Below are 14,929 nucleotides of genomic sequence, written 5' to 3' on the forward strand. Positions count from 1 at the left end.
CATCTGAACTCGAGTGGTGTTCTGTTGTTGGACAGAACACCACTCCATGAGCTAAATAAAAAATAAATACTTTATAGTACAAAACACAGGATGAAAGTAGCAATATAAACTATCTTATTGTTATATTATTCTTCCATGATGACAGGTGAGGCTCTGTCTCACCTGCCTCGTCTGAACCCACGTCACTGGTGTGTCATATATTTTTATGCATTTTATTTTTTATTTTTACATATGTGTTTATAAACTTTTGCTTTCTGCAGGTTCTTCCAGCCTTCAGCTCTTCTTCCCCCTCTTCCTCCCTCCAGGAAGCTGGAACTCCTCGGCCTGATGGCGAAAACTCTGACCCAATGGGAACGCTTCAACCTGGTCAGGTGACAGGAACTGACCAATCACAGTTCTGAGCACAGTGCACAGGAGGACACTGCAGAGTCCGACTGACCATGAAGGCACCACCACTACTCAGATGATTCAGGTGTTTATTAGACAGCAGAAGAAGAGAGGCTCTGCGGGTCACCAGGTGTTTGGGGCCCGGATGCTCTTCAGCCTGGAACCGGGTCAAAGACAGGTCTGGTTAGAACAAGACATGCTGACTCGACAGAACCCTGACGCTCTCTGTGACCTCTGACCTTCTCAGCAAGTCATCTGTGGACGGCTGAATGCCTTCGCCGTCCTCAGAGCTGCTGGACTCCTCCTCCCGACTTTTCTTCTGCTGCTTCGCCTTGTGCTTCCTGTGTTTCTTCTTCTGCAGAAACAGAGAGAAGCTGAGGGTGAGGCCAGCAGGAGCAGACGCCCTCTCTTCTTCATCTTCCTCTACCTTCTTCTCCTTCCTGTGTTTCTGCTTCTTCTTCTTCTGCTTCTTCTCTTTGCTCCTCCTGCTGCTCTTCTGGTAGGCGGCGGTGGCGCCTCTTGTGGCTGAAAAAGAGAACAACAGGCAGATGTTTTAAAGGGGCGTTGTTCTGTCTTCGAGCACATACCGTAGTTCCATTTTATAACAAAACTATTTTACTGTCAGATATAAAAATTCTTTATATATCAAATGATACTTCCTGTTTTAACATCTTGAAATCGGGTCTCTAGGGTTAGGGTCTCTTCAAGAAGCTCCTGCTCTTCCTGAAGCTCCGCCTCCAGGAAGTCGTCCCAACATGGCTACTTTATTAACCCTTTAATGTTTTTACCAGCGTTGCTCTGAGCAACAGCTCCTACCATGAGCTGGTTGCTAGTTGCTGCTGGCTAGTTTGAACAAGAAGGTTGCCATAGAAATTAAATGATTTCTCACCGTCAGCTGCTGAAGGAGGCGGCAGCTTGGGTCCAAACTCCTCCTCTTCCTCCCGGCTCGGCATCTGGGCGGAAGAGGAGCTGAGAGCCAGAGGCATGCTGGGAAAATCCACAGAGGACGAGAGGACGGGACCTGCGAGGCGGTTGGAGGAGGAAGACGAGGCGATGCCAAACAGCTTCACTGGTTCTTCGTCTCCCTTTGCCTCCTCATCTTCATCACCATCTTCCTCTGACGAAGAGGAGGACTGCTCCTCGGAGGAGGTGATGAAGATGGCTTTGAACAGATCCATGGGTGGCCGCTCTTCCTCCTCTTCCTCCTCTTCCTCCTCCTCGGCTGTGTGCGGCTCTGCTGGCGCCCCCTGCAGGAGAAGCAGAGGGTTAGGGTCCAGAAGCAGAACCAGGATCAGAACCAGAAGCAGTCAGACCTGAGGAGGAGATGGGCGGTGGTCCGACACTGGCCCGGTGGGTTCGGACCCGGCCTGGTTCTGGGTGTGGCCCGTCTCCTTGGAGACGTCCCACCTGGACTTCTTCTCCTCCAGAGGCTTTGGAGGAGCTGCAGAGCCACAACAGGACAAAGTGTTGGCACCCTGTGAACTTGAACCTGGTCCAGAGTTCTGATCGGGTTCCTGTGACGGGTCATTTCACTAAGAAATATCTGAAAAGTGTGGCAGGGAGCTGTTTCCAGCCTCCTCAATAAACAGCAAACATGAAAGAGCAGATCTGCTTGGCAGCATCATGCTGTGGCAAGACGGACTCAAAAACCTGAGACAAGGGGTCAAAGGTCAGGACGAGCAATCATGGATATAATGAGATGGATAAAATTGGACAGGCCAAGTCAAAGTCCAGACATGACTGGCGCTGCAGCTGAAACTGGTTCTGCTGGGTTCTGATCCCGCCACACTAAAACCTTCTGAGGCTTCCTGACGGTTCAGCGCTGCGTTCGGATCCAGAACCGGCACCAAGGCGTCAGAGATCCAGTCCTGAACCGGCGGGACCCACCTGCCGCGTCCTGCCGCTCCGAGACCGTCAGGAAGTCAAAGACGGAGAACTTGTCCCTTTTGACCTTTGGCAGCCCGACCAGCGCCGACCTGGGGACCAATCAAAGTTAGAGCTCAGGTTCGGTCTGGTTCCGGCTCGGCTTCGGTCCGATTCCGGTCCAGCTCTTACCCGGGATACGGGTCGGGGACGTTGAACCTCTTGCACAGCAGCCGGTCCGGATGCCACTCCAGAGTCTCTCTGGTCAGCTTCCCAAACGTCCCGCTAGCCACCTGCTGGCCGTCGCCCTGGCAACCAGACTGAGCAGTGAGGGGGAGGAAGAGGAAATGAGGAAGAGCGGCGCCCTACCTGCTGGTCGCGGCCGGTGTCCCCGGCGTCCGGCTGCTGGGCGCGGGTGAAGCGGGACGACAGCGAGGAGGAAGACGGTCGGTACAAGATGGAGGCCCTGAGGAACTCCTCGCGCTCGCGGCCGCGCTCCCACTCCGTCATGGCCGGGTCCAGACTCTGCTCCAGGGCGCCTGTGGGACATGGGGATCCGGTTCAGGCCAGTTCCGACCCAAAGCCACCAGAACCTGCTGGCTGACTCGGGTCTAAAGGTTCCCCAGGGAGCTGCGCTCGGTTCTGACATCACTTCCTCCTACCTGCGTCGCCCTGCTGCAGACGGCTCAGGTAGCCCTCATAGCGCGCCTGCTTCCCCGGCGTGTTCTCAAACGGCTTGAAGTTCTGCAAGGAAGAGGAGGAAGAGGAGGAGCCTCTCCAGGCCGCCAGCGCCTCCTCCTGGAGGCCAGAGAGGGGCGGAGCCGCCCCGGGGGGCGGAGCCTGGGAGGGCCTCTGGGCGGTGGCGGTCCGGAGGCTGAGCAGGCGCTGGCGGTCCTCGGGTCGCAGCAGGTCCATGACAGAACCAGGTCCAGAACCAGAACCTGAACCGGGTCACAGACAGGAAGTTTACCGACCATCAAACCCAACACAGGGCGACCGCGTGACGCCGTCACCCTGACATCATCGCCCTGACCGCGTGACCTGGTGCAGATTGTAGAGAAAAATTGTAAAATTATGATTATGAGCAAATCGATGCTTTAGTTTAATGATTCTTGGTATCAGTGCCTCCAAATCCGAGGCCATGGTCTTGAACCGGAAAAGGGTAGAGTGCCTTCTCCGGGTCAGGGGGGGTGTCCTGCCCCAAGTGGAGGAGTTCAAGTATCTCGGGATCTTGTTCACGAATGGGGGAAGAAGGGAGCGGGAGATCGACAGGCGGATCTTAGAGAGAGAAGCTCAGTCATCCAGGAGGGACTCAGAGTAGAGCCGCTGCTCCTTCACATCGAGAGGGGCCAGTTGAGGAGCATCTGGTCAGGATGCCTCCTGGACGCCTCCCTGGTGAGGAGTTCATGTCCCACCAGGAGGAGGGGAAACCCAGGACACTCTGGAGGGACGATGTCTCTCTGCTGGCCTGGGAACGCCTTGAGATTCCTGGGAACGCCTTGGGATTCCTGGGAACGCCTTGAGATTCCTGGGAACGCCTTGGGATTCCTGGGAACGCCTTGAGATTCCTGGGAACGCCTTGAGATTCCTGGGAACGCCTTGGGATTCCTGGGAACGCTTTGGGATTCCTGGGAACGCTTTGGGATTCCTGGAGGAGCTGGAAGAAGAGACTGGAGAGGGAAGACTGGGCCTCCCTTCTGAAGCTGCTGACCCCACGACCCGACCAGGATAAGAGGAAGAAGATGGATGGATGGATTCTTGTGTAATGATCAGTTCATGCGAACGTCTTCGGCCTCGGTGTTAAATTGTCGCTTCGCTCCCTCAGTGAGAGAAAACGCGTGGTCGGATTCTGCTCCGTAACCAACTAGATTAGAAGCTCTGAGTGAATGAAACTGTTCGGCTCCAGGCTCTTTGTCCCGACTGCGTTCAGTCAGCAGAGGCTTCGAATAAGTACTGATTAGAATATATTCTTTCTCTGGTTCTTTGGGCTTTGAAACAGTTTTCTTCCACACTTTGTTAAAGAAAAATTTCCACAAGATCAAGAGCACAGAGGAAGTATTCACATTTTATATAAAATAAAAACAGAAATGCAGAAATGTTCATTAAAACATTTCTGCATTTCTGTTTTTATTTTATAGTAAAAGTCTGTTTAGTGCATTAAAAATGACAATAATAGGGCGTGCTGTGGAGGCGTAGGGGACAGCGCAACCCACATTTGGAGGCCTTGTGTCCTCGACGGGGCCGTCACGGGTTCGATTCCCAGACCTGCCCGACATTTGCCGCATGTCTCCCCCCCCTTCCCCCTACTGTCATATAAGGGACACTAGAGCCACAAAAAGACCCCCTGGTGGGGAATAAAAAAAAGACAATAATATAGAAATCATTTATTAAATATAGAGCTTATTAAATGTGTCTCATTAAGTGACGGCAGGACCTGAACCGGGTTCCTGACCCGGTTGTTCCTCTCAGACTGCAGAAACATTTCAACGCTGCAGCTCGCTCCTTTTTTCAGCACTTCTTAGGCTTTTAGGTTTTAATGTTTTTATTAATCAGAACTTTTATTGGCTCTCAGTTCACAATGTGGCCTGGTCCTGTGCTGCCCCCTGCTGGTTTTACAGGAGAAATGCGTGCCTCACCTTGCAAGGTGTCCTCACCCAGCAGCGCCCCCCTCTGGCCAGAGTCCAACTGGTGGCGGCCGCCCTGCTGCGCCTCCTCCTTCACCATGTGACCCCTGGAGCTCCTGAGGGCCTCGGCCAGCGCCGGGCTGACCCCACACAGCCTGGACACGTCCACTGGAGGACGGAAGAAATGGACGGGACGGTAGTCTCTGGGGAGGTTTGGTGGAGGGAAGACCTGCGGAGGGAGAGAGGAGTCAGGAGGAGTTTCCTCCACGAAGAGATGGTGGCGGTGTGCAGGCTGACCGTTTTCTGCTCCAGAGGCTTCTGGGCCAGAGTGAACCCGTCCAGGATCTTCCCCAGGTACGCTGCGTCTCTGGATCTGTCTGCCAACAGAGCAGTGATATAACTGCATAAATGATAAGCAGTTATATCACTGCTTATCATTTATGACATTTATCATTTATGTATGGCACTGTTTACTCCTTGTGGGGACCAAACCTACGGCGAGGACCCAGGCCTTCCTCTACGTGGGCCGTGTTTAGCCCCGGCGCCACCGCAGAGCCTCCATTTATTGCATCATTTATCAAAATGAACTTCTCATAAGATTTTGATTCATTGTTGTCACACTAAATCTTAATTCGTGTTATTTAGTACCTGTCCTTATCGATAGATTGTGGCTTTTTCTGTTTTTCTCCATCAATAAATGTTAAAATATTAAATGTTGAACATTGTGAGCATCTGATACAGCTGTTATCACTTTATGTGCCCAGAGTCCAAAGAGCAGCAGCTGGTAGCAAACCATAATCTGAGAGATTATGGTTCAGACTCAGATCACAGTGACAGCCAATCTATACTCATCATCTACATTCCTGTCACCCAGATGCTGCAATCGTTAACAATCAGGTCGTTTTGGAACCGAGGAGACTTAAACTCAACATTCCTTCTGTCCTCTACGACTCCGTCACTCCTCAAAGCAGCACAGCGCCCTGCAGATGGCAAGACACACACCTGTCCTCTTGTCCTCCTCACCTGTCCTCTGGGTGTACTGCTGCGGAGCCGTCCAGCCGTACAGGCCGTCTCCAGGCTCCTCGTCTCTCAGCACCGTGTCGTATCTGGACATGGAGTCTCTGTGATAGACGTCTTCGTCCTCGTCCTCCAGTGCTCCCACACCGAACGCCTGCGGGTCAAAGGTCAGGTGAAAACCAGCCGGATGTTCCCCTGTTAAAGCCTGAGGAGGATTGAAGCCCACCTGTCCGGCGACCCCTGCCCTCCTGGACCCGCCCGGTCGGTCTCCAAACAGCCGGCTTCGGGACTCGGACTGGGGCCGGAATAGGTGGACGTGCGAGTCTGCATCCCGGCCCGGCAGCGCCAAGACGGGATCCAGACCGCGGTACCCAAGGCCCTGCACCCCCAGCCGTGGGCTGAAGTCCACCGGAGTCACATCCTTAGGGGCAAAGGTCACGTCCTCTGGAGCAAACTCCTCATCGTCCTCCTGAGCAGAGAAGGACCAGAAAGTGAACAGACTGGAGGAAAAAAGAGAAGAAGGACAGGAACTCCAGAACCTCCATCTGTTCTGATTCAAGACTTCAGAACACTTTTATTACCTCTGACTCCTCCGAACCAGCAGGGGGCAGCACACAGCTGTAGGTTTTACAAACTCCAGCTGTCACTAAGATAAAGAAAAACATAAAGACATGGTTGGATGAAAAGATGGATGGATGATGGATGGATGATGATGGATGATGGATGGATGATGATGGATGGATGGATGATGGATGATGATGGATGGATGGATGATGGATGATGATGGATGATGATGGGTGGTCCAATAAGAACCAGCTGTGGTTCTTATTGGACCACCTGATCGTCTCCATCAGGACCGTGGGGTTCTGTCCACACCTGGCAGCTGGCGCCGGGGTTTCCTCTTCAGGCGCGGCCCGATGCCCTGGCCCTCCTTCCAGCCCATCTTGGTCAGCAACTCCACGCCGATAGACGACCTGGGAGTAGGACCAACAACCCTTAGCCGTTAACACACCGGGCTACGTGGGGCGCAGCGGCGGCCAGCAGGGGGCGGCGCCTACCTGGCCGGAGCGATGAGCTCTTCCAGCAGCGAGTCCCCAGGGATCAGCGCAGCCTGGGCGCCCACGGCCCTCGCCTTCTCTGCAGCCGGGTCTCTGCGGCTGGACGAGAATTCCTCGCTGGTGGTGATCTCTTTGGGGGCAATGCCGTGCTCGCCAAAGTCCTGGCGACCGGTCAGACATGGAGACACGGACAGATACTTTCAGATAGGGTCAGCACTTCCTGCTGTCTGAATCCAACATGTCCCTCCTGACCCAGTCTGGCCCAGTTTACCCATTTAACCCACTCTGAACCAGTTGACCCAGTTAACCCAGTCTGACCCAGTTGATCCAGTTGACCCAGTTAACCCAGTCTGACCCAGTTAACCCAGTCTGACCCAGTTGATCCAGTCTGGCCCAGTTGACCCAGTCTGAACCAGTTGATCCAGTTAACCCAGTTAACCCAGTCTGACCCAGTTAACCCAGTCTGACCCAGTTGATCCAGTTGACCCAGTTAACCCAGTCTGACCCAGTTAACCCAGTCTGACCCAGTTGATCCAGTCTGGCCCAGTTGACCCACTCTGAACCAGTTGACCCAGTTAACCCAGTCTGACCCAGTTGATCCAGTCTGGCCCAGTTGACCCAGTCTGAACCAGTTGATCCAGTTGACCCAGTTAACCCAGTCTGGCCCAGTTGACCCAGTCCAAGGAACACTGTTGGTGGTTTACCTCCTCATCCATGAAGTCCTCAGGTCTGGCATGGTGCTTTTCAGCTTTCTGTTGCCGTGACGACACAAAGGTTGATGGGGTCCAGCCTAAGTTTAAGAGACGATCAGGAATCCCACAGGCTCTTAGTTTTAATAACACATTATTACTTTAAAATAATTTAAATATTTTTCACTTGATCTTTACATATGTGGACCCATGAACTTGGTCACAATGTGATTCTTATTTTTATGTCCTTATTCTGTTAATACAAATGAACCCAAACATGTGAGCTGTTCTACCAGAACAGAGTTCTGACCTTCCTTGGATCCGACCGTGTTGAAGTATCCGGCTGAGAAGCCTCCAGTGAACGCCCCGTGGAACCGCTGGTACCGCCCCCTCTCGTCCTTCACCGTCTGCTCGTGCAGCGGCACCGGCTTCTTCAGGGGCTCGTCTGGAAGCGCAGGCCAGGGTTAGCAGAACAGTTCTGACCCAGGACCAGCTGGAACCTCAGCAGCAGGGCAGAAGGCGGTTCTGCTGGAGGTTCTGGACGTAGTTCCAGAGGAACCAACGCCCAGTTTCAGTCCAGGAGGCCGACTCCCGTCTACTTTCTGAGTCAGGATTAAAAGTTTTATAAAACTGACTGAATTTATTTGAATAGGATGATTCAAAGTCACAATACGGCCATAAATATTCCGGATGCTCATTTGCATCCATGAAGCAACAACATACAAAAATAACATTAATATCATAAATACAAATAACTAATGAAACCTCTATGGGTCAGGTAGACCTGTTTATATGCCTACATCAAAGTGTTTGTGTCTTTTAAAATGTTAACAAAGCTATATCCGTCATGAAATAGTAACTGACAGGAAGTCTGTAAAAGTTGAAAAGGTTCAATAATCTGAGCAATGAACTTTTAGCTGCTGGTTAAAGGACAGACAGGTGGCGCTAGTGCTAATGTTAACAAGTTGTGTTTCAGCTCCTACAAGCTTTAATTGATAAAACATTCTGGTAAAATGAAGATTTTCTAAACTGAAAATCCCTGCTAGAGTTTACCTGCTAGTGCTTGGAAATAAATTCAGGAGTAGTTTAAACGAGAAAATTACACTGTAAACGAGTTAAAACTTACAATGAGATTTGTATCTCAGTATAACCAAAATATCTTGTATTTTTAATAAGACAGTCATAACAGTAAAACAGCAACACTGGAGATTTTCAGACACTATTAGTGTAACAACTTTAGAAAATGGGCTTTTATTTTTAATTATATTGTTTGAAATTTCACCAAATCCTGATTAACACTGTAGAATCCTATTTTTGTTATATCTTGAGAATGTCCTATTATGTATTTTGGTAAACACTAAAATCTGTACTGTCACTTTAAGAGCGCCTTATGATGCCAGCACTGTCCTACCTCAGTTGGTGCTATGCTGCCTGAGAAGAGGTAGGACATTTTCTTTGCCCTTGGTTATGCTTGTGTTTTATGAAATATATTAAATAATTGTAAATACATGCAGCTGTGAATGTTTATATGTTTTAATACATAGAGGAGTTTTTTTTGTTCCCTGGTTTGGAGCAGATATTGTTATGAGGTAGTCACAGGGTTTCTCCTTGTGCTAACAGGGAAATCCGACTCCTGAATGTTAAAGCGTTTGTATTTGTATCTGTGCAGGCCTCGGCCAGCAACCTGCAACACAGAACAACCAGCAACTCCTGTGGTCCGACTCCCTTCTTCACCTGAACGCAACACACAACACATGAAGGTTAACCGACTGTATAAGACTAGGTTATCAGTGAACACCGGAGACAGTAGGAAGAAACAGGACAGTCAGAGAGATCCTTTGATCTGTGTATTGTAATGTTTTGCTAAAACGAGAAAGTTTCTCATTTGAATGAGAAACGGCTCCTGGTTTACTCCCAAACTCTGGAAGTTAAATGTTTCCACAGATGGGCTTTTTCTGTTAAATCAGGGGTCTCAAACTCCAGGCCTCGAGGGCCGCAGTCCTGCAGTTTTTAGATGAGCCACAGGTACAAAACACTGGAATGAAATGTCTTAATTACCTCCACCTGTAGATCAGTTCTCCAGAGCCTGAATTATTCTATTCAGGTGCAGCAGAGGCTCATCTAAAAGTTGCAGGACTGCGACTGGAGGCCTGGAGTTTGAGACCCCTGTGTTAAAAATGGCCGCCTTATGAATAAGACGGCCATTTTTAAATGATTGGAAATTCTCAAAATTTAAAAAATTGTAATTGTCTAAAATTAGGCAAATAGGACACGACTCTGGCATCCACTCATATCAACTTTATAAACATATAAAGTTGATAATGGGTTTTAGTGATGAGATGCAAACTAATGACCATGTTGTGAAAAAGTCTTCAATGTGTGATAAGGTTTTGCAGCCTCTATTAACCTGTTTGAAATATTGCAGATTAAAGTTTTCAATTTACTTTTACAAGTGTTTTTTAAACATGAGATGAGTTCAAAATTAAATCAAGTTATTTAAACTGGTTGACCAGTTAACCCAGTTCCTCTCCATCCAGAAATGCAATGCTAATGCTGGTTAGCGCTGATTTATTAACCACTAAGGCTCCGACCAACCTGGACCATATGTAAACTTTATCAGCGCAGATAAAGCCGAGCGCTGGGCCGCGTGTTGAGATGGAAAAGCCGCACAAGATTCTTTGTTCACAAAGATAAATCATCCTCAACGCTCCTCTGTAGAGCTGCACAACCAGAGCTAATGTGGTGGGTTTAAACTCCTACCTTGATCAAAAACTCTGGAAAGAAACATGATTCCTCACAGGGGGTCGATGTAGATATCCATACAGGTCAGCCTGAGTCCAGTTTGAGTGACAGGAGGCAGTAAACCTGAGACATCCAGCTGCTGCAGCGACCGAGGCAACAAGAAGAGGGACCAGCGGTGTGATTGACCAGGTGTTCTGTTTATCTGTCCTATCTGTAAATCTGTGTAATATTAGTGTATATGAATCATATCCTATCATTTCAGTGACCTGTACAGTTTGGTGACACATTGTGGCTCATTTAATAAAGTCGGTCATACAGCAGATTAATGCACAAAAGAGTTGTGATGATCTGTATTAGTTTTTAATTTAATTTAAATAAAAACATGCTCCCTCTGTCTGATACTGTTTTATTCTTACAAACCTCTGGATTTAAAATATTTTCTAACAGGTAGGATATTCTAGTAAAGGATTAGTGCAACATCTACAGCTTTTCATTTTAAACTGGTAGGATATTCAGATACAGGAAGTGATCTTCTTGTGGTTTCGTCATGGATAGAAATTGATCCAATGCTAAGCTAACCATAACTGCTAAGCTTCCACTTCAGTCACTCAGATAATCTTATCCAATATATTTAACATTAACAACCAATTATAGTTTTCTGATTGTAAACATGACAGTAGCAGCTTTGGACGGGTAGCACCGACAGATAGACTTGGCCATCTATCCGTGCTCCTGTAGGAAAATCTGACGAGGTAGCACCGATAGACAGGTTTTAAATGCGTAAACTATAAACCTATCTTCTATCTTTTAGGAATTTAGGAATAAATCTGCACTGCCAATAAAACGCTCAAAGCAACAGAGGCGTTTGCAATCCGGCTTAAAAAAGAAAAAGTTATTTTTTTTACCCCTAAAAACATAAACAAAAAAGGCTTAGTGGTGGAGCCAGTAAAGCATGGCGGGGCGCCAGGCCTATAATACACTGCCAAAACTTCCTCCAGCTGAACAAAAACAAAACTGAAGTTACTTTTTTTGGACCTACAGAGGAACGATCTAGAGTTATAGATCTAGAGTCAGTGCACAGCTTCAGTTATTACAACTAAAAACCAGCGATCAGCCCGAAACCTGGGAGTAGTGATGGACACTGACCTGAACATTCAGAGCCACATAAAGACAGTTAGAAAGTTGGCCTTCTATCACCTGAAGAACATTTCCAGGATTAAAGGACTAATGTCTCAGCCAGATCTAGAGAAACTCATCCATGTGTTTATCTTCAGTTGTATTGATTATTGTAGGTCTGTCCAACAAATCAATCAAACAGCTGCAGCTGATCCAGAATGCTGCTGCTGGAGTTCTGACTAAAACCAGGAAGATAGAGCACATAACACCAGTTTTAAAGTCTCTCCACTGGCTCCCTGTAGATCAAAGAATAGACTTTAAAATTCTGTTGTTAGTTTATAAATCACTGAATGGTTTAGCACCACAATACATTAAAGATCTGCTGATGTTGTATCAACCTTCCAGAACTCTCAGGTTCTGGTTCTGCTCTGCATCCCCAGAACCAGAACCAAACGAGGAGAAGCAGCATTCAGCATCTATGCACCACAAATCTGGAACAAACTTCCAGAAAACTGTAAAACAGCTGAAACACTGACTTCCTTTAAATCTCAACTAAAAACCCACTTGTTTAGAGTTTTACTTGAAACGTAATCAACTGTAAATTTATTGACGGAATCTGACTTGATGTTGTGTTTTGATTATTGATTCTATGTTTCATTGTGTTTCTGTGTTTGATTTGATGTAAAGCTCTTTGAAATGCCTTGATGCTGAAATGTGCTATACTAATAAAATTTGATTGATTAATTGATTGGGAGAAACCCTGAGCAGGATGTACATTAGTGTGATGGACAGCACTAAGACCCTCTTCCTCGCTCTGATTGGTTGTTTTTGACCCGGACCGGCCCACGTCTGGATGATCATAGCGGGACGGGAGGAAGTGGAAGAGCTTAATTTTCGAACAGATGATCTGTCTTATGCTATATTGTCACGACATTGTGACAATTTTAACAAATGTGTTAAAAAAAATACAGAAAGTTATATATTTCAATCTGAAACACATTTACTAGTTCTGAACCGACCCGTCGGGAGCGGATCTGTGGCTTGACGGAGTGACTCAACCAAGTTCATTGTCTTAGACTGAAGCTTCACATGTTAATCTCAGGAAACCTAGTCCTCAGTCTAAGGACATATTCATTCTGAAGCAGGAGAACCAGCTCCGGGTTCTAATCTCAAGGATCGGTTCTGTCTGGTTCAGCTAGCAGCCTGTTAGCTTAGCCTCCATAAAGATCTCTTCCTCCTGTTCTTCCGGTCAGCCAACACCCTGCAGGAGTTCATGGAGGGGGCAAACATGTGACGGAGCTGCTTAACCGGACCTCACCTTCTTCCAGAGGCTCCAGCGGAGTCCCGAAACTCACAAAGTCCTCCTCGCTGTCCGCCGCCATGTTTGTGTACAACTACGGCCGCCACAGAGGGACAAACTTCACAGAGGAAAGCGTCGAAACAAGGGTAGGAGAAACTGCGACGTCTCATGATTAAAGTCGCCAAAAATTTACACTTAAATTAATAAAAATCAGGTATAAATTGTCTTTTCTCCCTTAGAGTATCGTGTAATCTGTTTAGTCAGTGAAATGTTTTTATTTACAGCGAATTAACAGATTTTTGTCTGTTTAAATTCTCAGTTCTTTAAATCAACCTAAAATGTTGGTATTTATACGGCTTATTCAAGCATTCTTTACGTTTTCCACCCATACGAGGGATGTATGTGGAACATTACAAATTAAACCTAATTTCTGAACCACTTTGATATGAATAATTATGACCAGTAAAAGATACAACATAAGTGATTCCAAACCTTTATTTCAGAGTAAACAGAAATGCTTCCAGGTTCGCAGAGACATTCCCTGAAATAAGCTACAAATCATAAACAAACAATCCTCCATCCTGCTCTCAGAAACAAACCAGGCAGGTTTTGGACTTCGGGGAATCAGAACCTGGCAGGCTGGAAGAACGTTGCAACTTCGGCTCCATGCAGAGCAGCCGGTGACCAGCAGGTGTCGCTGTCTGATCAGGGAAGCTGTTGGGCTGCAACTGCGTGACCTGCGGTTCCGATCACCACGACGGGCAGAACCGAACACATTCGGAGCGCATGGCTCAGCTTGTTTCCAACAGGTCCAAATAGTCTCAGTGGAACCAGAACCTTCGGCAGGTCAAAGGTCATCCAGCGGTGCAATGTTATCAAATGCTGCAGAGCTAGCAGGTGTGAATACATTTTTCTGTGTGACATCATCAGCTCCAGATGAATGATGGGATTCAACTTCTCCTGTTTCTTCTTCAGTGGTTTATTTCTGGTTTCACCCTGATGGTACCAGAACCTGTTCGCTACCAGAACCCGGACCCAGCAACTGGAACCACCTTCCTCTAAGAAGACGAAGGGCAGAGCTTCCTGGACCTGGTTCTGGTAGCAACACGACCAAGGTGGTTCCGACTACTGGGGCTAGGTTAGACAAGGGGTCAGAGGTCAGGACTCTGGACTCATTTCTGGAGAGGAAAGCAACGGAGACCCAGAATCCAGTTGGGCAGGTTCTGGTTCTGGTACCAGACTGCTCAGTGAGTTGCCTGCAAAGTGAGGAAGACAATCTTCTTCTGCAGTGGTTGCAGCGCGGCTGATCCGGATGTCGTCATCACACCTGAAATATTCAGCAGACGCTGCGCTGCTCCACCTGACGCCGTGATGCGCCCGCAGGTCGCCGCATGACGCAACGCGCTGCAACTGCTGCTCCTCTTCATCACCAGGATGACGAGGGGAAAGAGCAGGAGAGCTGCTCCTCCTCACCTGAAACTTTTCATAAATCATCTGAATGAAATCTGATCAATCTGATCCTCCAGGCCTAAAACCTGCTCCTCTTCATCACAGTCTTCCTCAGTGGAGACGGAGCGCGGTGTCCCTCAGAACAACTGGATGTTTGGGAGGAAAACCTCAACACGTTAGCATTAGCTACTACTAGCATGACCTTTGACCCGGGAACCTATCAAAGCATCAGCTCTTTCATAAACTTGATTAAAATTCTTAATCCAAATAATTGCAGAGTCGGTAATTCTCAGTTCAACGTGTTTTTGCTGCTAAATCACTGAATACATTTCTCATTTTTAATCTTCCGGTTCTTCACCAGATTGGAACAAAGTTAATCTTTCCATAATTTCTGTGATCATTCATTTGGCTTCTTGACAAATGTGGACACTAACATTAGCGTTACCTGCTACATGTTAGCATTGAGGTGCTAACTGCTTCGATCACAACATAAGCACAGCCGTGGTGTCTTCCATCGTCCAATCAGATCGCTGGAAGCAGAAATCCTGAACGACCCGCCTTAAGGTCACCTCAGGCTCGGCTCTGCTGCTGACCTTTGGGTCCGGGTTAGCTTCTGGTAGGAAGGACTCTCTGTGCGTGACCTCTGACCTCTCAAGCTGGAAGCAGAGCTGTGTAAATGTCAGA

At 48.0% G+C, this 14,929-nt stretch overlaps 1 protein-coding gene and 1 long non-coding RNA gene across 3 annotated transcripts in view; one reads left to right on the plus strand and one right to left on the minus strand.

The window, feature by feature from the left end:
• Positions 1 to 459: 459 nt before the first annotated feature.
• Positions 460 to 12,936, minus strand: gpatch1 (G patch domain containing 1). Of its 2 annotated transcripts, none has more exons than XM_044103199.1 (19): positions 12,815 to 12,936; positions 7,949 to 8,083; positions 7,654 to 7,739; positions 6,950 to 7,110; positions 6,768 to 6,865; positions 6,473 to 6,537; positions 6,118 to 6,360; positions 5,898 to 6,045; positions 5,172 to 5,251; positions 4,887 to 5,103; positions 2,913 to 3,191; positions 2,620 to 2,789; positions 2,443 to 2,558; positions 2,275 to 2,363; positions 1,701 to 1,828; positions 1,277 to 1,634; positions 815 to 912; positions 627 to 742; positions 460 to 544 (listed from the first exon to the last, which is right to left on the minus strand). In XM_044103199.1, exons 1-19 carry the CDS (start codon positions 12,876 to 12,878, stop codon positions 511 to 513), a joined length of 2,685 nt encoding a protein of 894 aa, XP_043959134.1. In that variant the 5' UTR covers positions 12,879 to 12,936; the 3' UTR covers positions 460 to 510. The 2 variants fall into 2 exon arrangements, with proteins under 2 accessions (XP_043959134.1, XP_043959125.1); XM_044103190.1 differs by having other exon boundaries at positions 2,443 to 2,570.
• The window catches only part of LOC122823517, a 2,352-nt gene continuing 286 nt past the window's right edge, over positions 12,864 to 14,929 (plus strand). The window contains exons 1-3 of the long non-coding RNA XR_006369347.1: positions 12,864 to 12,942; positions 13,300 to 13,693; positions 13,772 to 14,929. The exon at positions 13,772 to 14,929 is cut by the window's right edge and continues 286 nt beyond it. This is a non-coding gene — a long non-coding RNA (uncharacterized LOC122823517). The remainder of the gene's footprint in view (positions 12,943 to 13,299; positions 13,694 to 13,771) is intronic.

Source organism: Gambusia affinis, linkage group LG02 (assembly GCF_019740435.1).
Source record: "Gambusia affinis linkage group LG02, SWU_Gaff_1.0, whole genome shotgun sequence".
Classification (NCBI taxonomy): Eukaryota; Metazoa; Chordata; class Actinopteri; order Cyprinodontiformes; family Poeciliidae; genus Gambusia; species Gambusia affinis.

What these genes read in the sequence shown, in the direction of transcription:
- gpatch1 (XM_044103190.1), bottom strand. Translation starts at nt 12,878, where the DNA reads ATGGCGGCGGACAGCGAGGAGGACTTTGTGAGTTTCGGGACTCCGCTG. An exon ending in CACGGTCGGATCCAAGGAAG is followed by an intron (nt 7,740 to 7,948) that starts GTCAGAACTCTG and finishes TCTTAAACTTAG; the next exon opens with GCTGGACCCCATCAACCTTT. An exon ending in GAGCTCATCGCTCCGGCCAG is followed by an intron (nt 6,866 to 6,949) that starts GTAGGCGCCGCC and finishes TCCTACTCCCAG; the next exon opens with GTCGTCTATCGGCGTGGAGT.